At 52.7% G+C, this 25,614-nt stretch overlaps 1 protein-coding gene across 1 annotated transcript; it reads right to left on the reverse strand.

The window, feature by feature from the left end:
- Positions 1-18,236: 18,236 nt before the first annotated feature.
- LOC139111418 (uncharacterized) lies at positions 18,237-21,193 on the reverse strand. Its single transcript, XM_070671675.1, has one exon. The coding sequence runs from the start codon at positions 21,191-21,193 to the stop codon at positions 19,214-19,216; it is 1,980 nt and encodes a 659-aa protein (XP_070527776.1). The 3' UTR covers positions 18,237-19,213.
- Positions 21,194-25,614: the final 4,421 nt, after the last annotated feature.

Consider the following 25,614-nt stretch of genomic DNA (forward strand, 5'->3'; position numbering starts at 1 on the left):
GCCTGGCCTGGCCTGGCCTGGCCTGGCCTGGCCTGGCCTGGCCTGGCCTGGCCTGGCCTGGCCTGGCCTGGCCTGGCCTGGCCTGGCCTGGCCTGGCCTGGCCTGGCCTGGCCTGGCCTGGCCTGGCCTGGCCTGGCCTGGCCTGGCCTGGCCTGGCCTGGCCTGGCCTGGCCTGGCCTGGCCTGGCCTGGCCTGGCCTGGCCTGGCCTGGCCTGGCCTGGCCTGGCCTGGCCTGGCCTGGCCTGGCCTGGCCTGGCCTGGCCTGGCCTGGCCTGGCCTGGCCTGGCCTGGCCTGGCCTGGCCTGGCCTGGCCTGGCCTGGCCTGGCCTGGCCTGGCCTGGCCTGGCCTGGCCTGGCCTGGCCTGGCCTGGCCTGGCCTGGCCTGGCCTGGCCTGGCCTGGCCTGGCCTGGCCTGGCCTGGCCTGGCCTGGCCTGGCCTGGCCTGGCCTGGCCTGGCCTGGCCTGGCCTGGCCTGGCCTGGCCTGGCCTGGCCTGGCCTGGCCTGGCCTGGCCTGGCCTGGCCTGGCCTGGCCTGGCCTGGCCTGGCCTGGCCTGGCCTGGCCTGGCCTGGCCTGGCCTGGCCTGGCCTGGCCTGGCCTGGCCTGGCCTGGCCTGGCCTGGCCTGGCCTGGCCTGGCCTGGCCTGGCCTGGCCTGGCCTGGCCTGGCCTGGCCTGGCCTGGCCTGGCCTGGCCTGGCCTGGCCTGGCCTGGCCTGGCCTGGCCTGGCCTGGCCTGGCCTGGCCTGGCCTGGCCTGGCCTGGCCTGGCCTGGCCTGGCCTGGCCTGGCCTGGCCTGGCCTGGCCTGGCCTGGCCTGGCCTGGCCTGGCCTGGCCTGGCCTGGCCTGGCCTGGCCTGGCCTGGCCTGGCCTGGCCTGGCCTGGCCTGGCCTGGCCTGGCCTGGCCTGGCCTGGCCTGGCCTGGCCTGGCCTGGCCTGGCCTGGCCTGGCCTGGCCTGGCCTGGCCTGGCCTGGCCTGGCCTGGCCTGGCCTGGCCTGGCCTGGCCTGGCCTGGCCTGGCCTGGCCTGGCCTGGCCTGGCCTGGCCTGGCCTGGCCTGGCCTGGCCTGGCCTGGCCTGGCCTGGCCTGGCCTGGCCTGGCCTGGCCTGGCCTGGCCTGGCCTGGCCTGGCCTGGCCTGGCCTGGCCTGGCCTGGCCTGGCCTGGCCTGGCCTGGCCTGGCCTGGCCTGGCCTGGCCTGGCCTGGCCTGGCCTGGCCTGGCCTGGCCTGGCCTGGCCTGGCCTGGCCTGGCCTGGCCTGGCCTGGCCTGGCCTGGCCTGGCCTGGCCTGGCCTGGCCTGGCCTGGCCTGGCCTGGCCTGGCCTGGCCTGGCCTGGCCTGGCCTGGCCTGGCCTGGCCTGGCCTGGCCTGGCCTGGCCTGGCCTGGCCTGGCCTGGCCTGGCCTGGCCTGGCCTGGCCTGGCCTGGCCTGGCCTGGCCTGGCCTGGCCTGGCCTGGCCTGGCCTGGCCTGGCCTGGCCTGGCCTGGCCTGGCCTGGCCTGGCCTGGCCTGGCCTGGCCTGGCCTGGCCTGGCCTGGCCTGGCCTGGCCTGGCCTGGCCTGGCCTGGCCTGGCCTGGCCTGGCCTGGCCTGGCCTGGCCTGGCCTGGCCTGGCCTGGCCTGGCCTGGCCTGGCCTGGCCTGGCCTGGCCTGGCCTGGCCTGGCCTGGCCTGGCCTGGCCTGGCCTGGCCTGGCCTGGCCTGGCCTGGCCTGGCCTGGCCTGGCCTGGCCTGGCCTGGCCTGGCCTGGCCTGGCCTGGCCTGGCCTGGCCTGGCCTGGCCTGGCCTGGCCTGGCCTGGCCTGGCCTGGCCTGGCCTGGCCTGGCCTGGCCTGGCCTGGCCTGGCCTGGCCTGGCCTGGCCTGGCCTGGCCTGGCCTGGCCTGGCCTGGCCTGGCCTGGCCTGGCCTGGCCTGGCCTGGCCTGGCCTGGCCTGGCCTGGCCTGGCCTGGCCTGGCCTGGCCTGGCCTGGCCTGGCCTGGCCTGGCCTGGCCTGGCCTGGCCTGGCCTGGCCTGGCCTGGCCTGGCCTGGCCTGGCCTGGCCTGGCCTGGCCTGGCCTGGCCTGGCCTGGCCTGGCCTGGCCTGGCCTGGCCTGGCCTGGCCTGGCCTGGCCTGGCCTGGCCTGGCCTGGCCTGGCCTGGCCTGGCCTGGCCTGGCCTGGCCTGGCCTGGCCTGGCCTGGCCTGGCCTGGCCTGGCCTGGCCTGGCCTGGCCTGGCCTGGCCTGGCCTGGCCTGGCCTGGCCTGGCCTGGCCTGGCCTGGCCTGGCCTGGCCTGGCCTGGCCTGGCCTGGCCTGGCCTGGCCTGGCCTGGCCTGGCCTGGCCTGGCCTGGCCTGGCCTGGCCTGGCCTGGCCTGGCCTGGCCTGGCCTGGCCTGGCCTGGCCTGGCCTGGCCTGGCCTGGCCTGGCCTGGCCTGGCCTGGCCTGGCCTGGCCTGGCCTGGCCTGGCCTGGCCTGGCCTGGCCTGGCCTGGCCTGGCCTGGCCTGGCCTGGCCTGGCCTGGCCTGGCCTGGCCTGGCCTGGCCTGGCCTGGCCTGGCCTGGCCTGGCCTGGCCTGGCCTGGCCTGGCCTGGCCTGGCCTGGCCTGGCCTGGCCTGGCCTGGCCTGGCCTGGCCTGGCCTGGCCTGGCCTGGCCTGGCCTGGCCTGGCCTGGCCTGGCCTGGCCTGGCCTGGCCTGGCCTGGCCTGGCCTGGCCTGGCCTGGCCTGGCCTGGCCTGGCCTGGCCTGGCCTGGCCTGGCCTGGCCTGGCCTGGCCTGGCCTGGCCTGGCCTGGCCTGGCCTGGCCTGGCCTGGCCTGGCCTGGCCTGGCCTGGCCTGGCCTGGCCTGGCCTGGCCTGGCCTGGCCTGGCCTGGCCTGGCCTGGCCTGGCCTGGCCTGGCCTGGCCTGGCCTGGCCTGGCCTGGCCTGGCCTGGCCTGGCCTGGCCTGGCCTGGCCTGGCCTGGCCTGGCCTGGCCTGGCCTGGCCTGGCCTGGCCTGGCCTGGCCTGGCCTGGCCTGGCCTGGCCTGGCCTGGCCTGGCCTGGCCTGGCCTGGCCTGGCCTGGCCTGGCCTGGCCTGGCCTGGCCTGGCCTGGCCTGGCCTGGCCTGGCCTGGCCTGGCCTGGCCTGGCCTGGCCTGGCCTGGCCTGGCCTGGCCTGGCCTGGCCTGGCCTGGCCTGGCCTGGCCTGGCCTGGCCTGGCCTGGCCTGGCCTGGCCTGGCCTGGCCTGGCCTGGCCTGGCCTGGCCTGGCCTGGCCTGGCCTGGCCTGGCCTGGCCTGGCCTGGCCTGGCCTGGCCTGGCCTGGCCTGGCCTGGCCTGGCCTGGCCTGGCCTGGCCTGGCCTGGCCTGGCCTGGCCTGGCCTGGCCTGGCCTGGCCTGGCCTGGCCTGGCCTGGCCTGGCCTGGCCTGGCCTGGCCTGGCCTGGCCTGGCCTGGCCTGGCCTGGCCTGGCCTGGCCTGGCCTGGCCTGGCCTGGCCTGGCCTGGCCTGGCCTGGCCTGGCCTGGCCTGGCCTGGCCTGGCCTGGCCTGGCCTGGCCTGGCCTGGCCTGGCCTGGCCTGGCCTGGCCTGGCCTGGCCTGGCCTGGCCTGGCCTGGCCTGGCCTGGCCTGGCCTGGCCTGGCCTGGCCTGGCCTGGCCTGGCCTGGCCTGGCCTGGCCTGGCCTGGCCTGGCCTGGCCTGGCCTGGCCTGGCCTGGCCTGGCCTGGCCTGGCCTGGCCTGGCCTGGCCTGGCCTGGCCTGGCCTGGCCTGGCCTGGCCTGGCCTGGCCTGGCCTGGCCTGGCCTGGCCTGGCCTGGCCTGGCCTGGCCTGGCCTGGCCTGGCCTGGCCTGGCCTGGCCTGGCCTGGCCTGGCCTGGCCTGGCCTGGCCTGGCCTGGCCTGGCCTGGCCTGGCCTGGCCTGGCCTGGCCTGGCCTGGCCTGGCCTGGCCTGGCCTGGCCTGGCCTGGCCTGGCCTGGCCTGGCCTGGCCTGGCCTGGCCTGGCCTGGCCTGGCCTGGCCTGGCCTGGCCTGGCCTGGCCTGGCCTGGCCTGGCCTGGCCTGGCCTGGCCTGGCCTGGCCTGGCCTGGCCTGGCCTGGCCTGGCCTGGCCTGGCCTGGCCTGGCCTGGCCTGGCCTGGCCTGGCCTGGCCTGGCCTGGCCTGGCCTGGCCTGGCCTGGCCTGGCCTGGCCTGGCCTGGCCTGGCCTGGCCTGGCCTGGCCTGGCCTGGCCTGGCCTGGCCTGGCCTGGCCTGGCCTGGCCTGGCCTGGCCTGGCCTGGCCTGGCCTGGCCTGGCCTGGCCTGGCCTGGCCTGGCCTGGCCTGGCCTGGCCTGGCCTGGCCTGGCCTGGCCTGGCCTGGCCTGGCCTGGCCTGGCCTGGCCTGGCCTGGCCTGGCCTGGCCTGGCCTGGCCTGGCCTGGCCTGGCCTGGCCTGGCCTGGCCTGGCCTGGCCTGGCCTGGCCTGGCCTGGCCTGGCCTGGCCTGGCCTGGCCTGGCCTGGCCTGGCCTGGCCTGGCCTGGCCTGGCCTGGCCTGGCCTGGCCTGGCCTGGCCTGGCCTGGCCTGGCCTGGCCTGGCCTGGCCTGGCCTGGCCTGGCCTGGCCTGGCCTGGCCTGGCCTGGCCTGGCCTGGCCTGGCCTGGCCTGGCCTGGCCTGGCCTGGCCTGGCCTGGCCTGGCCTGGCCTGGCCTGGCCTGGCCTGGCCTGGCCTGGCCTGGCCTGGCCTGGCCTGGCCTGGCCTGGCCTGGCCTGGCCTGGCCTGGCCTGGCCTGGCCTGGCCTGGCCTGGCCTGGCCTGGCCTGGCCTGGCCTGGCCTGGCCTGGCCTGGCCTGGCCTGGCCTGGCCTGGCCTGGCCTGGCCTGGCCTGGCCTGGCCTGGCCTGGCCTGGCCTGGCCTGGCCTGGCCTGGCCTGGCCTGGCCTGGCCTGGCCTGGCCTGGCCTGGCCTGGCCTGGCCTGGCCTGGCCTGGCCTGGCCTGGCCTGGCCTGGCCTGGCCTGGCCTGGCCTGGCCTGGCCTGGCCTGGCCTGGCCTGGCCTGGCCTGGCCTGGCCTGGCCTGGCCTGGCCTGGCCTGGCCTGGCCTGGCCTGGCCTGGCCTGGCCTGGCCTGGCCTGGCCTGGCCTGGCCTGGCCTGGCCTGGCCTGGCCTGGCCTGGCCTGGCCTGGCCTGGCCTGGCCTGGCCTGGCCTGGCCTGGCCTGGCCTGGCCTGGCCTGGCCTGGCCTGGCCTGGCCTGGCCTGGCCTGGCCTGGCCTGGCCTGGCCTGGCCTGGCCTGGCCTGGCCTGGCCTGGCCTGGCCTGGCCTGGCCTGGCCTGGCCTGGCCTGGCCTGGCCTGGCCTGGCCTGGCCTGGCCTGGCCTGGCCTGGCCTGGCCTGGCCTGGCCTGGCCTGGCCTGGCCTGGCCTGGCCTGGCCTGGCCTGGCCTGGCCTGGCCTGGCCTGGCCTGGCCTGGCCTGGCCTGGCCTGGCCTGGCCTGGCCTGGCCTGGCCTGGCCTGGCCTGGCCTGGCCTGGCCTGGCCTGGCCTGGCCTGGCCTGGCCTGGCCTGGCCTGGCCTGGCCTGGCCTGGCCTGGCCTGGCCTGGCCTGGCCTGGCCTGGCCTGGCCTGGCCTGGCCTGGCCTGGCCTGGCCTGGCCTGGCCTGGCCTGGCCTGGCCTGGCCTGGCCTGGCCTGGCCTGGCCTGGCCTGGCCTGGCCTGGCCTGGCCTGGCCTGGCCTGGCCTGGCCTGGCCTGGCCTGGCCTGGCCTGGCCTGGCCTGGCCTGGCCTGGCCTGGCCTGGCCTGGCCTGGCCTGGCCTGGCCTGGCCTGGCCTGGCCTGGCCTGGCCTGGCCTGGCCTGGCCTGGCCTGGCCTGGCCTGGCCTGGCCTGGCCTGGCCTGGCCTGGCCTGGCCTGGCCTGGCCTGGCCTGGCCTGGCCTGGCCTGGCCTGGCCTGGCCTGGCCTGGCCTGGCCTGGCCTGGCCTGGCCTGGCCTGGCCTGGCCTGGCCTGGCCTGATGGCCTGGCCTGGCCTGGCCTGGCCTGGCCTGGCCTGGCCTGGCCTGGCCTGGCCTGGCCTGGCCTGGCCTGGCCTGGCCTGGCCTGGCCTGGCCTGGCCTGGCCTGGCCTGGCCTGGCCTGGCCTGGCCTGGCCTGGCCTGGCCTGGCCTGGCCTGGCCTGGCCTGGCCTGGCCTGGCCTGGCCTGGCCTGGCCTGGCCTGGCCTGGCCTGGCCTGGCCTGGCCTGGCCTGGCCTGGCCTGGCCTGGCCTGGCCTGGCCTGGCCTGGCCTGGCCTGGCCTGGCCTGGCCTGGCCTGGCCTGGCCTGGCCTGGCCTGGCCTGGCCTGGCCTGGCCTGGCCTGGCCTGGCCTGGCCTGGCCTGGCCTGGCCTGGCCTGGCCTGGCCTGGCCTGGCCTGGCCTGGCCTGGCCTGGCCTGGCCTGGCCTGGCCTGGCCTGGCCTGGCCTGGCCTGGCCTGGCCTGGCCTGGCCTGGCCTGGCCTGGCCTGGCCTGGCCTGGCCTGGCCTGGCCTGGCCTGGCCTGGCCTGGCCTGGCCTGGCCTGGCCTGGCCTGGCCTGGCCTGGCCTGGCCTGGCCTGGCCTGGCCCTGGCCTGGCCTGGCCTGGCCTGGCCTGGCCTGGCCTGGCCTGGCCTGGCCTGGCCTGGCCTGGCCTGGCCTGGCCTGGCCTGGCCTGGCCTGGCCTGGCCTGGCCTGGCCTGGCCTGGCCTGGCCTGGCCTGGCCTGGCCTGGCCTGGCCTGGCCTGGCCTGGCCTGGCCTGGCCTGGCCTGGCCTGGCCTGGCCTGGCCTGGCCTGGCCTGGCCTGGCCTGGCCTGGCCTGGCCTGGCCTGGCCTGGCCTGGCCTGGCCTGGCCTGGCCTGGCCTGGCCTGGCCTGGCCTGGCCTGGCCTGGCCTGGCCTGGCCTGGCCTGGCCTGGCCTGGCCTGGCCTGGCCTGGCCTGGCCTGGCCTGGCCTGGCCTGGCCTGGCCTGGCCTGGCCTGGCCTGGCCTGGCCTGGCCTGGCCTGGCCTGGCCTGGCCTGGCCTGGCCTGGCCTGGCCTGGCCTGGCCTGGCCTGGCCTGGCCCTGGCCTGGCCTGGCCTGGCCTGGCCTGGCCTGGCCTGGCCTGGCCTGGCCTGGCCTGGCCTGGCCTGGCCTGGCCTGGCCTGGCCTGGCCTGGCCTGGCCTGGCCTGGCCTGGCCTGGCCTGGCCTGGCCTGGCCTGGCCTGGCCTGGCCTGGCCTGGCCTGGCCTGGCCTGGCCTGGCCTGGCCTGGCCTGGCCTGGCCTGGCCTGGCCTGGCCTGGCCTGGCCTGGCCTGGCCTGGCCTGGCCTGGCCTGGCCTGGCCTGGCCTGGCCTGGCCTGGCCTGGCCTGGCCTGGCCTGGCCTGGCCTGGCCTGGCCTGGCCTGGCCTGGCCTGGCCTGGCCTGGCCTGGCCTGGCCTGGCCTGGCCTGGCCTGGCCTGGCCTGGCCTGGCCTGTGGCCTGGCCTGGCCTGGCCTGGCCTGGCCTGGCCTGGCCTGGCCTGGCCTGGCCTGGCCTGGCCTGGCCTGGCCTGGCCTGGCCTGGCCTGGCCTGGCCTGGCCTGGCCTGGCCTGGCCTGGCCTGGCCTGGCCTGGCCTGGCCTGGCCTGGCCTGGCCTGGCCTGGCCTGGCCTGGCCTGGCCTGGCCTGGCCTGGCCTGGCCTGGCCTGGCCTGGCCTGGCCTGGCCTGGCCTGGCCTGGCCTGGCCTGGCCTGGCCTGGCCTGGCCTGGCCTGGCCTGGCCTGGCCTGGCCTGGCCTGGCCTGGCCTGGCCTGGCCTGGCCTGGCCTGGCCTGGCCTGGCCTGGCCTGGCCTGGCCTGGCCTGGCCTGGCCTGGCCTGGCCTGGCCTGGCCTGGCCTGGCCTGGCCTGGCCTGGCCTGGCCTGGCCTGGCCTGGCCTGGCCTGGCCTGGCCTGGCCTGGCCTGGCCTGGCCTGGCCTGGCCTGGCCTGGCCTGGCCTGGCCTGGCCTGGCCTGGCCTGGCCTGGCCTGGCCTGGCCTGGCCTGGCTGGCCTGGCCTGGCCTGGCCTGAGCCTGGCCGGCCTGGCCTGGCCCCTGGCCTGGCCTGGCCTGGCCTGGCCTGGCCTGGCCTGGCCTGGCCTGGCCTGGCCTGGCCTGGCCTGGCCTGGCCTGGCCTGGCCTGGCCTGGCCTGGCCTGGCCTGGCCTAACCAACAAGACAAGTTAGGTTAAGTTAGGAATTAAGTTAGGATTAGACAGTTAGGTAGGTTAAAGTTAGGTTAATTTTTTTTTTTTTTTTTTTTTTTTTGGCGGACCAAATTTTTCGCGCCAAAGGCTAAAAATTTCGTTTTTCCGCCGGCCTAAAGCCGGCAAAAATACCGACTGTCGTAATGAAGATTTTGTTTTACCGACATATAATCGGTCGGTAATGAAATTTTTATATATGATTGATCGGTAAAACAAATTTTTAAATTTTTATTTTATGGAACAAAAATTTTTTTGTTTTTTGTCAATTTTTGCTCTTGGTAAAGTAGAACTGAAAATAGTCACGTGGGCATCTGCTGACGTTACCGCACGATGCTACGTTGCCAGATTAAAGAATATTTTTATATTTTGTTTATATTTTATATAACGTTTTAAAAAATTTAAAATTTTACGTCAAACTTTAAAAACGCAATAACCTAGCTTTTCATGGTTGCGAGATATTTTAAAAAGCACGGTCGAAGCTTTTTTTGTCTAAATTTTGCGCCGCAAAAGCTCCGAAAACTTTAGAAGTGTCAGAAACTTAAGAAAGGCAGAGAGATGGCACGGATTGACCGTGCCAATTTTCTGCGTTTTTTAGGCTTCTGACACAAAAATTTAGAAATGTCAGAAGCCTAGAAGAAGCGGAGAGATGGCACGACTGACCGTGCCATTTCTCCGTTTTTTTAGGCTTTTGACATTTCTAAAGTTTTGTGGCAGAATCTTAGAACAAGCGGAGAAATGGTACGGTCAGTTTGTGCCATCTTTCCGTTTCTTCTAAACTTTTGACACTTTTAAAGTTTTATGTCAAAAATCTAGAAGAAGCGGAGAGGTGGCACGGTCAGTCCGTGCTATTTCTCTGCTTCTTTTAGGCTCAGAAGCCTAGATGTTTCAAAACACTTCTAAAGTTTTCGGAGCCTTTGCAGCGCAAAATTTTGACAAAAAGTTTCAACCGTGCTTTTTAAAATATCTTGCGACCCTGAAAAGCTAGACTATTGTGCCTGTGGCGTTTTACGCGGAAATTTAGGCTTTTCAAAACTTTACAGACTCAATAGCCTAGCTCTTTTGGGTCGCGAGATATTTTACATTTTTCGAAAAACTTTGATCGTTAATATCTCGATCCACAAGCGTCGTAAGGGTCCGATCAAAAACTCGTTTTGAAGGGCTCGAAAGCTCGCGTCGAACAAAAAAGAGCGCAATAGCCTAGCTTTTCTGGGTCACAAGATATTTCACATTTTCTGAAAAGGTCAATCCGTGCCATTTTTCCGCTTTTTCTAGGCTCCTGACACAACACTTTAGAAGTGTCAGAAATCTAGACAAAGCGGAGAGGTAGCACGGTCAGTCCGTGCCAACTTTTCGCTTTTTCTAGGTTTCTGACATTTCTAAATTTTTGTGTCAGAAGCCTAAAAAACTTTTGTGTCAAGAGCCTAGAGAAAGCGGAGAGGTGGTGTTACGATCTCACAACACATAGTTAATAAGAAACACTACACTTAAAAATTTTTTAGCATTTTTATTTGTACGACATTATTAATCCATTTTAGACCTATAAAAAATAATCTACTTAGACGCATGTGCGTATTGCGTAATCGTATTGCGTAATCGTATTGCGTATCACATGGACCCATGTGTCATTGTCTACGTCATCATTCCTACGCAGCAGCCTGCAGAGCGTATGCGTCATTGCTCCATTAACAATCAACGGCGGCGCGCGCATAATCCCCACCGTCAGCCAACGACGATGGAAGGGATCAAACCGATAAAAGTCTATGCACGAGCTAGAGAGCTCAGTCTCTACCCAAGTCTCAGTCGAGTCACATCTCTCATAGAAGAGTCCATCTCGCGTGCGGGTTCTTTATTCAATCACTTTATAAATAAATTAAAAGTTTATTAATATTTTATAATTAAAAAAATTCTTTATTAACTTTTGTATCTTTTGTTTTTTAGTAAAAGGAATTTTGGTTCTTCAAACTATCTGAGTTTGTAAAATTTCTATATCTCGGAATCTATAAGAAGTAAAAGAAAGTATAATATATGGATTTGAGGTAATTTTGCAAATGTCGAAGGATGTACGAAACAGAATTTAAAAATATTGTATTTGTTTAATATGTTTATAACAAATTTAATAATTTATTAATAAATAATAACTTTTATAAAAGTTTATTTAATAATTTATTTACTCTTAATACAAATATAACTATATATAAATACGTAAAATCACCGCATATTATCACGCGTTAAATCGATACTCTCGCGGAACTTTGCACTATTATCTGAAGCCAATTACCTACATCGTAAAGAGGCTTTCTTTGAACGACATCCCAAAGGACGACCCACGCAGGAGAGTTTACAAAAATTTATCTCAGAAAAAAGTCAAGAACTGTAATGCTGATGTTATAAAAACGCAGAGGAAGCAATCAAAAGCAGCGCAAATAAGATGCCGAGATCGGGTAAGTACCTGCCAATCTCATTTGTAATGTGTATCTTAAACGGAAATGTGCCCGCCGAGTTAGAATAATTACTGTAGAATCAACGAAAAAAACTACGCGTTATTAAATTTAACTGCTACTAGATTAAAGTAAATAGCAAACGCTTGCTGTGTTCATAAAAGATACCGTCAACATTGCAAAACTCGTGAATTATATTGTCTCGGTTGTGCACCATTAATAGACTTTTTTAAATTTAACTTTGTGCACGTTGTTGATCTTTACCTATATTTCGGGAAAGCTCCTAGTACATTAAAGTGTCGCGAGTGCGGATTAAAATTAGAGCTGTCGGAAGCTTACAGAAATTGTGGCATTTGCCCTTTAGTTCACCGCGATTTTGTACGTTATCTTGAATTAAGCGGAGATACAGTATATTTGCTAGGAGAACCAGTAGAAATATTCATCGATCATATGGGGAGCGAATCTCAGTAGGAGAACATAGATGTGTCCAAATCGTCCACGTCCTCGAATGCCCATTAACACAGCTCCCTTGGGATTAACCAAAGCAATTATCAATTGGTTGCTCCAAGCTAGGTGCAAGATCAGATACCGTCATTTTAAACAAAAGGTTACGCGTCTTCCCTTTTGCCGTAGATGCATGCTTAATTCCGGACACCCGACTTCAGAATTTGATTACGTACCGTCTCACCGCATTCTTATCGGAATACGTAGTGGAGAATATGAATGTAGCAATTGTGGTGTTTTAATAGCAGATTCAAATAATATCCGACATTGCCCCTTGTGTACAGAAACGATAGATTGTTTTCTAGATTATCTCGACGAAAATCCGGAAGATCAACCATATTTAGATAGTGAACCGACTATAATCACTATTGTATACCGGAGATTACCAGTGCCAGATGCTTCATAAATTGTAAAATTAATATTTCGTGGTCCGAGCGAATAAAAGAACCCCTTGATTGAAAGCCGCAACACGCTGAACTTTCTTGATCCCATAAATGCCTAAGACCCGCGGTTCGAAATTGTTCTAAAACATTCGCAATCGCCGGGACGTAACACGACGAGAAAATATTTGAGATGACACGCAACACTCAAACTCGCGACGCGGTAGACATAAGCATTTTTTCCGACTTCGGTAATGTATACCGAAGAGATGATAAGAAAATGCAAACACGCAACGCGCCAAACATATCAATCCTTTCCGATTCCGGTAACGTAAACCAAAGAGGTAATAAGAAAATGCAAACACGTTACGCGCCAGACATAAACATCTTTCTCAACACCGGTAATATAAGTAAAAAAGATAATAAAAAAATATGTGAAACGATAACCGACATTTAAGCGCGCAATACATCAGACATAAATATCTTACCCGAATCAAGTAACATAAATTAAAACGATGCTCGCTTAGATTTAGATGCTCTTTTGAGTGACGATTATAATAACAAATATGCGAATAGCGGCGTATCAGATATATCAGATAGCAACTTTATTTCAAACGATCAGTCCAACAACAAAATATTTAATAATGTTAATATACCGTACCAGTTTCCAAATCATTACATGACCATAATAAGAAACACGCGAAACAATATTTTATATCGAAAAAATAGTTTGGTAATATTTATCTAGAAAACCGGACAACCATGCGATTAATAAGCTAAAGTGTTAAAACAAAACTTAATTTTACCGAAAATCAATGTGCCCACGATTGAACAAGCGCGTCTAGTACCGTATATAAATAAATATATTAATTATTAACTTTACCTAAAAAATTATTCACTGTATCGCAAATGTTACGTCTCGGTAGTCGCGGACATCTAAGGCGGAATTGAACAACGGGTTTAGGCAATTACGGGAGTAACAATAATTTAACGAAATAAAATCAATTTACGTTAAGGCAACTCTTTGATATTTAACACAAATAATAGTCGCTTTGCTATTTAAGTAAGGTTGATCCTGCGGGTTTTGCTCAAAGTAATTTAAAAATAACAATATTGCTTTTTAACACAGTGGGCAATGTCTGATATTTCACGAATTGCGACAAGCACACCGCAGTTACTGCATTCGTATTTTTTTTGACTTAAGCCGATGTTGATTTTATGTGATGGTACGTAATAAAAGTCCGAAGAAAGTTGCCCAGATCTAAGCATACACCTCCGGCAAAAAAAAAGACGCGTTACCTTTTGCTCATACAATCAATACCTGGTTACGCAAGTGGCATGAGCTAGCCAGTTATAATTACTCTAGTTAAATCCAACGAAATTTTACAGATGGGTGCACGCGCGCAAGGTTGCTTTGAACACATTTATTAATGTAAACTAAACCGTAGTTAAAGTTTCTATAAAAATTTCAACGAAATTGTTTTAAAAAAATATTTTATCTCCACTCAAGGTTAAACAACGGGAAAAATCGCGACGTACTAATCGGCAGTAATCACAATCTTAATACGACTCAAAAATTTCTAAAATTATTTTACAATGATGGCACCTTGAAGAATTATAAGAAAGTCCCAAACAAAGATAATGTCCGGTAACGAGAACAAAAATGATTTTAAGTCTATCAGCGTCGAGTGCGCAGGTTAAACAATAATTATCGCGAGTTTTGCGATGCCGTCTATATATTTTATGGACACAGCAGCCTGTGTCTAACTATTCAGTTAGCGTATAAGTCAAGTTTAATAAAGCCGTGTCGCGAGTATTACTAGTGTGCTGTGGCACGGATCGACAGGACAGGCACATTATACATAATGACAGAAATCAAGTTTCATTGATGCAAATAAAATTTAAAATATTTATGCACAAAATTTTACCAAACTTCTACAAGCCAGAAGAAAAAGTAAAAACAACTTTCACTGCGGAGTGCCGAATGACAATAAAACCAAATAATAAAAAAATGAAAGTTAGGAAATATGACAGAACAATAGGGTAAAGTGAAAGTTAAAAAAAGTTGAGCAAGTCTGAACAAGAATATGCTAGTCTAGTCGGATGTGACTTGCGAAGCAGATGCACAAAGAATTAAATGTAACTATTAGTTTGGTTCACCCACTGCTGGCATTTCGACTGTACTTTGCCGTGTTTTTTTTTGTTCCTTGATGAAGTTGCAGGATATGGCGTTCTTTCGTAAATGGTTTCCGTACGCCTGCCTGCAGGAATCGTTTTTAGGATGTTGTTTAAGTTCGGCTTTTTCAGGACCACACTGATTGGTGTCAGGCGGTATTGTAGGTGATTAATGATTTTAAGGTTGCCGCGCGATCGTCGATTCAACGCGTGGTAATAAGCCGTAATTTTGCGAATTTGGAATTTGTGTTTATCTCGTTGTCTAAAAGCTAAATCCCAACATCCGCAAGAATTTTGCAAAATACATTTTAGGTTGCCGATAGTAAAAAATATTTTATTGACTAACTCTCAACATCTTTCGTTTTGAAAATGAGCAATGCCGACACCATGCGCAAACCTCGATACAATCGTAATAAGCTCAAGCGGTGCCCCGCTCCGGTGCCAGTCGGATTTAATCAGTCATACAGTGCACATCGTCTGTGCCAGTCTATTTTCTATACCTGTCATTAAGACTTAGTTTTGTGAGAGCGTTAGCAATACACTTGCAACTCCGCTTAGTTCTATTGTTCTACTTCAAGGATTATTTTCGTAAAACATCCAACGCCTGGAACTACATTCACAGGCCGGTGGTTACATTTAAGATTAATTAACGCCTCAAGATATTAATTTTTTTTAACATTAACAACGTAAGTTTTATTCACTTTTTAAACCTAAGAAATTACACTTAAATTTGCTACCGTGGTCAATTCTATTTTAAATTTAATTTATTTTTGTAAGCTATTGCAATTTAAATTAAAAATTTAATTGAAACTAATAATATAAATTTATGACAACTTACCTTAAACGCGAATCGATTACCAATTATATTGTACTGTTTTTTATTGCATTAAATATTATAATCAGTGATCGAGTCAACGGTTACACTATTTGGTCTCTACGTCGGTTAATTTTAATCCTAAATTTAGCGTTAGCATGTCGGTGTGACTTTGCCCCATTAGCACAAACTCTGAGTAATTTATTCTTTTCAAATTTGTGACATTGATGCGCTAACACTTGCCCTATTGACACTTAACGTTGATGCGCTACTAGTCAGTTTGAGCGTATGCAAATTCGCTCCATATGACTCAATGTCTATGAATTTTGTTAACAGGCGACAGCGTCCATGTGTTCTCATTTTAAAAGATAAATACACTTTGATTCTATTTGCTTTATAGGCGCATTCATATAATTGCTACTCTGCTGATCCATTTTATTTCTATTTTCTTTTTTTAATCCGAGTTTGTAAAGTGAAGCAAACGTGTGAGACCCGCCAAGCGAAAGAGTGTTCCAAAGTGCTACTCCGCTTTATTAGCGACGATATTGAAGCGCTGGACCGCCCCATAAGCGTTAACGTTTGAATTGCTACATTGCTTGAGAAGCGAAAGCGTCCATGTATTATCAGCAAGACAAGCAATAGCATCGACGAGCGTCTCTTTAGCCCGGCGAATCATACAAATCTTTATTTTACGAACCCATCCAGTTTTGAAGAGCTACTCCGCTTTGTGCCGTAACACGATAGCGCTAGAATCGAGGACTGCGCCACAAGCGATTGCTCTGATTACCAAGTCTTCTTTATAATTTCTATTATTCTTTTTTATTTCATTACACTGACACAAGCGGCCATACCGCGTTACATAAGCACAAATTTTATTAACTTTACACTACACTTACATTAGCAAAAGCTAGCAATAGCTATTCCGCTCTTAGACTAAGGCGTTAGCATTTATCTGCTACACCGCCGCTTTCACAACACTTCACAACATTATCCTCAAGCGTGAGCATTTTAATTGCTAAAATCGCTTATCATATCTTTTTCCTTTTTACCTTAGATAATCTGAAATTTAAAACACAGAGCCGGCAAACGTAAACGCGCCCGGATAGAATTCTTGAAAAGAAAAGCAACGGCAGAAAAGACAAAACTAAAAATACTATTTATTAAAAGCGGAACATTTTTAACACCTTTGCAAATACGACAATTTTAACGATCTTTGAGACCACCGACTCCGCCAGTAATAGACACAACAGATTTAACTTTAGACGCATCTCCTATTCCAGACACTGCAAAAACTTTTACTATCTTAAACACCCTAAGATCTTTGACACCAAAAACTAAAAAAATCTTTGAATTTATGGAAATAATTAAAAACTAACAGTTGTTACGTCCCGGTGGTCGCGGGCGTTTATAACGGTTTCGGACCACGGGCCTAGGCAATAATAAGATCGCGATATTTTGACCGGGTAAAAACTATATTTATTCCGTGGAAACTTTTTTATAATCTATAACGATTATGGTAGGTTCGTTATCCAAGTACGGCTGCTTGATGCGATTTTGCTCGAGGTAATTCAAAAATAACAGAATAGTTTCTCGACACTTTAAGCACTGCCGGACGTTGCGAGAATCAACAATTAAAACGCCACAATTACTACACTCGCGTTTGCCACAATTTAATCAAATAAGTAATTAATGCGAGTGTACTGTTACGACCCCACAGCACATAGTTAATAAGAAACACTACGCCTAAGAAATTTTTCGCCTTTTTACTTGTATGACACTTTTAATCTATTTTAGACCTATAAGAATTAATCTACTTAGACGCATGTGCGTCAATATACCACTTCGTAAACACATTATATAAGAATAGCATTAAGCATAAGATAGTATTGCGTAATCGTATTGCGTACCACATGGACCTGCGTCATCGCCTACGTCATCACCCCACGCAACAGCCAGCAGAGCAGACGCGTCATCGCCCCACCAACAGTCAGCGGCGGCGCGCGCATTATCCTCACCTGCGTCATCGCCCCATCAACGGCCAGCGGCGGCGCGCGCATCACCCCCACCGTCAGCCAACGACGATGGAGGGGATCAAACCGAAGGAGGTCCATGCCCGAGCTAGAGAGCTCACTTCGTACCCAGTTCTAAGTCGAGTCACATCTCTCTAAGGAGAGTCCATCCCGCGTGCGGGTCCTTTACTATTTTCTTCTAGTTCGTACTTATATCTTAAACTTTATTCTTGTATAACCAACATTATTGTAACGTAACTTTAGAATATATACTTATTGTTAATTCTACATCGTGTGCTAGATTCAGTGATACCTTACCTTACCATAATCCAACAGTTTCACTATTTGCTATATCTATTAACCTGTGTGATTGAAGATTGATTTCGGTGCAGCCGCACTGCACGTCTTTGAGATTCAGTCTAACAGGTATTCCTGCGTTGGAAGTGGTGCAGCCGCACTGCACGCTTTCTGCCTGGAATCTTTAGTTAACTTATTCATATTCTGTGAAACTACCCATGACAAACTCTAAATCACGACGCGGCGGCCGTAAATATCAAATACTGTTACGTCCCGGCGATTGCGGATGTTTCAAAACAATTTCGAACCGCGGGTCTTAGGCATTTATGGGATCAAGAAAGTTCAGCGTGTTACGGTTTCCGATCAAGGGATTCTTTTACTCGCTCGGACCACGAAATATTTATTTTACAATTTATGAGGCATCTGGCACTGGTAATCTCCGGTATACAATAGTGATTATAGTCGGTTCACTATCTAAATATGGTTGATCTTCCGGATTTTCGTCAAGGTAATCTAGAAAACGATCTATCGTTTCTATACACAAGGGGCAATGTCGGATATTATGTGAATCTGCTATTAAAACACCACAATTGCTACATTCGTATTCTCCGCTACGTATTCCGATAAGGATGCGATGAGATGGTACGTAGTCAAATTCTGAAGTCGGGTATCCGGAATTAAGCATGCATCTACGGCAAAAGGGAAGACGCGTAACCTTTTGTTCGAAGTGACGGTATCTGATCTCGCACCTAGCTTGGAGCAACCAATTGATAACTGCTCTGGTTAATCCCAAAGGAGCTGTGCTAACGGGCATTCGAGGACGGGGTCGATTTGGGCACATTTACGTTCTTTTACTGAGATTCACTCCCTATATGATCGATGAATATTTCTACTGGTTCTCCTAACAAATATACTGTATCTCCGCTTAATTCAAGATAACGTATAAAATCGCGATGAACTAAGGGGCAAACGCCACAATTCCTGTAAGCTTCCGACAGCTCTAATTTTATTCTACACTCGCGACACTTTAATGTATTAGGAGCGTTCCCAAAATACAGGTAATGATCGACGACGTGTACAAAGTTGGATTTGAAAGAGTCTATTAAGGGTGCACAACCGAGACAATATAGCTCACGAGTTTCGCGATGTCGTCGGTATATTTTATGGACACAGCAAGCGTTTGCTATCCACTCTGATCTAGTAGCAGTTAGATTTAATAACGCGTAGTTTCTTTCGTTGACTCTACAGTAATTAGCCTGACTCGGCGGGCACATTTCCGTTTAAAACGAACATTACAAATGAGGTTGGCAGGTACTTACCCAATCTCGGCATCTCATCTGCGCTGCTTTGGATTGCTTCCTCTGCGTTTCTATGAATTCAGCGTCGCAGTCTTTGACTTCCTTCTGAGGTGGATTTTCGTAGGCTCTCCTGCGTGGGTCGTCCTTCGGGATGTCGTTCAAGGAAGGCCTCTTTATGACGTAGGTAATCGGCTTCAGATGATAGATCGAAGTTCCACAAGAGTGTCGATTTAGCGCGTGATAATACGCGGTGATTTTACGTATTTGATATTTACGGCCGCCGCGTCGTGATTTAGAGTTTGTCATGGGTAGTTTCACAGAATATGAATAAGTTAACTAAAGATTCCAGGCAGAAAGCGTGCAGTGCGGCTGCACCACTTCCAACGCAGGAATACCTGTTAGACTGAATCTCAAAGACGTGCAGTGCGGCTGCACCGAAATCAATCTTCAATCACACAGGTTAATAAATATAGCAAATAGTGAAACTGTTGGATTATGGTAAGGTAAGGTATCACTGAATCTAGCACACGATGTAGAATTAACAATAAGTATATATTCTAAAGTTACGTTACAATAATGTTGGTTATACAAGAATAAAGTTTAAGATATAAGTACGAACTAGAAGAAAATAGTAAAGGACCCGCACGCGGGATGGACTCTCCTAAGAGAGATGTGACTCGACTTAGAACTGGGTACGAAGTGAGCTCTCTGGCTTGTGCATGGACCTCCTTCGGTTTGATCCCCTCCATCGTCGTTGGCTGACGGTGGGGGTGATGCGCGCGCCGCCGCTGGCCGTTGATGGGGCGATGACGCAGGTGGGGATGATGCGCGCGCCGCCGCTGACTGTTGGTGGGGCGATGACGCGTCTGCTCTGCTGGCTGTTGCGTGGGAGTGATGACGTAGGTCCATGTGGTACGCAATACGATTACGCAATATGCTTACGCAATTACGCTATACTATCTTATGCTTAATGCTACTCTTATATAATGTGTTTACGTAATGACGCACATGCGTCTAAGTAGATTAAGGATTAATGATGTCATACAAGTAAAAAGGCGAAAAATTTCTTAGGCGTAGTATTTCTTATTAACTATGTGTTGTGGGGTCGTAACACCTCCCCCCTTAAAATAAAAGATTGGCCAATGTGCCAATGTTTTTGCTTAAAACTATACTTAATTATTTCCGTCTATATATTGACGCAATGATGCGTATGTATACTTGTGGGGTACCTTTTCTTCAGGGAAATCAGCTTTGGAGGTTGATGGCGGGTGAAGAGCTTCTATCGTTGAATGGGGTTTATCTTCTTTGGGGATATCTGGCTCTCGTTCCTTTGTTGGTTTTCCTCCCAGGTGTAGTAACAGGTGTGTGACTGAACTCCACAAGGCTCCCAATAGATGAAGACTCCATCCGTAGACGGTGTGTAGAGCGTAACCGTGAATAATGGTATCTATGCAGAGTTTTACAAATCTGATGATTAGGAAGATTGCCAGTATTCCTGCACTGGCTGATCCAAATGACATGAATCCTTTCCAGATTCGTCGTCCCGTATTTTCAGCAATATGATCGAGTGTGGCTTCATCCAGTAAGCCAATCATAGATATTGATCCAGGTGCGACTTTATTTCCCATCGCGCCTTGTGCAATGTTGTTAATCATTGCTGGTTTTTCCACTGGAAACATTATGTGTGTCCTGAGTCGGTCTAGGTCGTCGGTAGAGTAGATTCCGCTCGCTGCTAGACCTGCTGGGCTGGTATAATGCCATTTAGGTTGTGATAGTGGTTCGATTATTGGAGGCGGAAGAGTTTCCATTGGTCGTGGTGCTACTCTATACCAAGTGTTTTCGATTTTGTACATGGCAGGTAATAAGCCATGGCAATCACGAACTGTACCTTTTCTCGTGATTATCCGGGATCTTGGTAATAAGAAGAACGATTCGTTGTGCCTCGTAATTGGCAACTCGTTGTAGCAGTCTTCGGTGTGTCTAATTTTACACTCCACTGGAATGCATTTAATCATGTGGATGACTTCTCCACTTGTTACGGCAGTATAACCGGGTCCTTTCATTAGTCTTATCGCCATTTCGTCTGGTGCGATACTGGCTAATGATAAGGCGTTTTGTAGCACTTGGCGCTCCAATGCGCATTTCTGTTCCATAATGTCTCTGTATAGTTTAGACAGTTGGGTCTTTATATGCTTTTCTACATATATAAATTTAGAATTCACATATGCGAAAATGTCTAAATTATCGACTGATATTTTAGATCTTGTCTTGAAGGTTGCTCCTCTTTTAGTCTCCAATATGAATAGCTTCGGGTGTTCCGTTTGCAGTAATGTGTATCCACACACATTGATTTCGTGCGTTTTGGTCAGAGCAAACGTTGTATCTTGTGATGTCACTGTGTAGATTATTGGGTTGTCTGGGTTATTTCGTGATGTCAATTTTGCAGCTATTCCTTCATACAGTATGTCGTATCGATCGAAGTGGCAGGTATCAGTGGGTAGAATTGGCCAATACGTTTCTGTCCCTTCAGCGTCCATGCAGTATCCTCTTGAAAGAGTGCATTTTGTTCCAACTGGTAGTATCACTTGTCCTGAAGCTCGTTTTACTGGCGCTTCCGAGGATCTGAGTGTAATCTTGATACTGGCCTGTACCACAACATTCTCCCAATTTCCATATCCATCAGAGTATTGTGATCCGCTACAGCGTCCATCAACTGACACGGATCCGGCTAACGTTGCGCTTCTGAAGTTGGTTGAGTTTTTGGTAAGTCCATCGAGGATGGCGTTGACAATAGTAATGGAGCCGGTGTCGTGTATTCTTCTGCAAGCTTGTTCGCCTACTTCCTGAATGTATTCGCGGCGTCCATTATGAACGACTGATGTGTGTGAGTGCATTCCACAGTAGGAAATGGTTCGGTCTATCTCTATTCTGCATTGGGTTATTGTTACCCTGTCGTAGTCTGATGTCTGCATCAGTTGTACATAGACCTTTTCTTCTTTTGGTTCTAGGCTTCCGACGTCACAGTCTCCAATATCGAGAAGTGATAGTGTGGTTATATTCATCCCTTGTCCTCCACAATCATAGCCTATTAGCGCTGTCACTAACGGCAAGAGTGTTGTGATGACGAGAGTCTTCCTGGCAGAGAGAGTCATGTTGTCGGTCAGTGGTCTTCGGGTGTAGTGCCGGTTCTTGGCTCCGATGACCGGGAATATGTATCCTTTTCAGGTGACTCAGCATTGGGAGGGGCTAACTTAATCTTATCCATGTGGACGGTTCGCGTGACTCGGTTGTTTATCTTAAGACGTACGTTATTTCGAGGGAGTATCTCAATTACTTGATAAGGTCCTACATACTGGTCCCCAAGTTTATGTGTCGGTTCTTTTAAGAGATACACCATATCATCTTTCTTTATACAATTTAAATTCTGTCTTGCGTCGTATCTTGCCTTTGATTTATGTTTCGCATTTATAAGATTAGATTGGGCGCTCGTCTGTACATCATGAATCTTATCGTGTAACTTAATGAGATAGTCGGTATAGCTTTCGTTCGGAACGTCTTCTGGGAATGGATTGCTTGTCGGTACGCGGGCGGCTTTGCCAAATACTAATTCATGAGGCGTGTAACCCGTTCCCTCATGAACGCTCGTGTTGTAAGATAAGCTTGCTAAGCTAAGATAACAGTCCCAATCGGATTTGTTATCTACAATTTGTTTTAAGTATTCCCAGAGAACGTGGTGTGACCGTTCTATTGACCCATTCGCCTGAGGTCGATAAGCGGTCGTCTTAAAAGTAGTTATCCGAAATCGTTTGGCTATCGCTCGCATGAGACTGTTTAAGAAATGTGACCCTTGGTCTGTCAATAGCGCTTTAGGAGCACCATAAATACAGATAAACTTTTCAACGAATGCGTCGGCAACGTCTAACGCGCCGGCTTTCTTTAAGGGTATAGCTAATGAATATTTTGTCAAAAGATCTTGGATAGTTAAAATGTATGAATGTCCTGTGCGAGAGGTAGGCAACGGTCCCATAATGTCCATAGAAATTTTATCAAACGCAGTATCAGGGGTATCGGTTAATACCATCGGTTGTTTAGGCTTAACTCTAATTAACTTTTTACGTTGGCAGTTTTTACAATTCTTTATAAACTTTTCTATCTCCATTTTCATTCGTGGCCACAGATAATGTTCGCGAATTCTACGGTAAGTTTTTGTTATACCTTTATGTCCGCCTATTGGTGATGCATGATTTTCATTAATAATATTCATTCTTTGATTTTCAGGTGGAATACTAATTTCGTTGGAGCAGACAGTGATTCTAACTTCCATTCCTCTAAATGTATCATCTAAAAGTCTGTGGATGGTAAGCCACGGTATGTTTCCTACTTTGCCTTTACTAATTGAGAAGCTAAGAAGACCAAGTTCTTTAACGACGTCGAACAAAGATGCTACTGATTCTTTAATAAGGTCTCTTTCAGATACGGCTGATATATTTTCGGTTAAAGTAAGTGCTATAATGAATTTATCTTTCTTATATGGCAAAGGTCGAGCGCGTCCTATCGTTGGGTCTTTGATAACTGGCATAACTGCGGCTTTATTTAATAATTCGGAGCCTGCATCGTACGGTTGGCTGTTATCCGTGATAAAAATAACTAGGTTATCTTTTCGGCCTAATAAGTTATCTTTCGTCGAGCTTATTATCGTCATATAATTATTTGGAAACACGTACGGCTTGTTAACGTTATCAAATATCTCCTCGTCCGAGGTCTCAGTGTCAGATTGTTCGCTATCGGGGCTCTCATTAGCTGAATATTCGGTTTCGGTATCGCTCGTTTCGGGTTTATCGCTAGTGGCCTGTACATTATCGTTATCACTTATAACTCGCTGGTTCTTATCTGTTGCTCTACTGCCTCGTGTGGCTTCAAATATTTCTTCATCAGAGCTTATCTCTAGCGGATATACACGCGCGGCTTGGGTTATCGGGTTCCGAGATAGCGCGTCGGCGTTCACATTAATTTTGCCTGCTTTGTATTCGATTTTATAATCATATTCGGCGAGTTTTAACCGCCACCGAATAAGGCGTGATGTCGGGTCTTTAACTGAATTTAACCATACAAGTGGTTTATGATCGGTCACAAGAGTAAATTTATTACCGTACAGGTAGGGTCTGAAGTAATTTGTACAATAAACAATTGCCAAAAGTTCTTTTTCTATCGTGGAATAGTTACATTCGGCTTCATTCAGTAGTCTCGACGCATATGCAATTGGTCTATCTTTCCCTATTTCGCCCTGACTTAAAATTCCTCCTATTGCGTATCCCGAGGCGTCTGTTGTCAACACAAATGGCTTAGTAAAATCGGGATGTTGCAAAAGGGGTTCTGAACATAGTAAATCGCGTAATTTACAAAACGCTTTCTCTTGCTCTTCTGACCATGCAAATGCGGTTTCCTTTTTAAGTAATTGAGTTAAAGGCTTGGCTTCCTTGGAAAAACTCGGTATAAATCGTCGGTAGTAACCGGCGAGACCCAAAAATTGCTTGATATTTTTGGGATCCTTTGGTCTTGGAAAGTTCTTGACGGCAATTATTTTCTTTGGGTCTGGTTTTACCCCATCTTCACTTATTATGTGACCAAGGTAGCCAACCTCCTTGCGAAGGAATTCGCATTTGTCTGGTTGGAGCTTCAAGTTCGCTATTCTTAGGCGCTCGGCTAGTTTATTGAATTTTACTGCATGCTCTTTCAAAGAGCTCGCGTAGATTACTATGTCATCTAAGTAAACGAACAATAACGTTCCTTGGAGGCCGCTCAGAATTCTATCCATCACTCTTTGAAAGGTGGCCGGTGCGTTCTTTAAGCCAAACGGCATTCGCTTGAATTCATAGTGCCCAAAGGGCGTAGAAAACGCGGTTTTCTGAGCGTCTTCCTCGGACATTGGTATTTGGTGAAATCCTGACGCGAGGTCAAAAACGCTGAAGTATTTTGAACTCCCGAGTTGGTCCAAAATTTCCGTTATATTTGGTAACGGGTATGCGTCTCCTAGCGTTTTTTCATTGAGTGCGCGAAAATCTATTACGAGCCTCCAACGTTTATTTCCCTTCGAATCAGGTTTCTTGGGTACAATCCATAACGGACTGTTATATGGGGATTTCGATTCCTCTATTACTTTGTTTTCTAATAGATCTTTGACTTGTTTATCAATCTCATTTTTGTGGATTGGAGGAAAGCGGTATTGCTTTGTATTAATGGGTTGGTTATCGGTGGTAGTGATTTTGTGACTTGCCACGGTGGTGTGCCCTAAGGTTTCACCGGGGAGATGGAATAGATCATGATGTTTATGGATGAGGCTTATCGCATGTTCGGCCTCTTCTTGGTTTAGATGATCGAGTCTGAGTAATTTCTTTACCTTATCTACTCGGTCCTCTTTCGATATAGAGACGGAGTTTACTTGTGCGGTATCTCTCGCTGATACGCTTATCGCGCGCTTGGAGACGGTTTCGATTTCTTCTAAGTTTATCGAGGGGACTATTATCTCTTGATCCCGTTCCCCTGGGTTTATCGCGCGGCAATATGCCTTCCCGTCTCGGTTAGTGACCACGGCGTCGCCGAGGATGACATCACCGCCTACCCTAAGGCGCGGGATGTAGCCGACTCTGAGTTTATTTATAACTTTTACGTAGAGAGTTGTTTGTGTTCGGGCTGGAATAGTTATCGATTCTGGAGTAGTAAATGGTAGTCTGTTTCCTTTCCATTCTACGTATTTCTCCACGAAATTTATATTTGATGCGTCCCTAAGAAAGTCCGATCCTAAGATGCCTTCTTGTATTATGGGGAAATCATCGGGAACGATATGGAAAATAACCGGGTGACCGAACAATTCTATTTTTAAATAACCGAGGGTTTTTACTTGCCCGCTTGTGATGCCGCTAAGGAACAAGGGGTCTCCATTTATTATCTCGGCGTCCGGTTTAATCCCGTGTTGCTTGATTAGATTAGGTGCTGCGCCAGTATCAATCATGAGATTAACTTCCCTAAGGAGGTTATCTGAATTTATCTTTGTTGTTGGCGCGTGTGTGAACTCTTTTGGATTTAGGATTGCGATACGGGTTCGTCGGGTGTTTCCGTTTTGCTGGTCGACGGTTGTGACGTTATGGAATTTATCGGACGCGTATTTTGTCGGTTGTCCGACCGGGGTGCGTCCGGGCGTCCCGTCGGACGATTCTCGTTTCCCGAATGTTGTCTCTGTAAATTATTATTATATTGTCGTTTCCGGCATTCTTCGATCGTATGGCCGTGATTTTTACAATATCTACATGTTTTTTCAGTTGCTGTAGGCGTACTCTGTCGCGTCGGTGGGTTATCTTGCGGTCGAGTAGTGTAGTTATCGCGGGGTCGAGGTGAATAGTTATCGCGGGGTCGCGATGTGTAGTTATCGCGCTCCGGCTGATTTCTCTCGTATCTCGGACGATTCCATTGCGACGTCGGTCGGTTAGTCATGTAAGTTTTTGGGGTCGAAAAGGCTATCGGCCGTCCGATAGGATGAATGCGCTGCGACTGATTATTTCTTTCGTTATCATTTCGC

The sequence above is a fragment of the Cardiocondyla obscurior genome, linkage group LG24 (genome assembly GCF_019399895.1).
Source record: "Cardiocondyla obscurior isolate alpha-2009 linkage group LG24, Cobs3.1, whole genome shotgun sequence".
In the NCBI taxonomy this organism is placed as follows: domain Eukaryota; kingdom Metazoa; phylum Arthropoda; class Insecta; order Hymenoptera; family Formicidae; genus Cardiocondyla; species Cardiocondyla obscurior.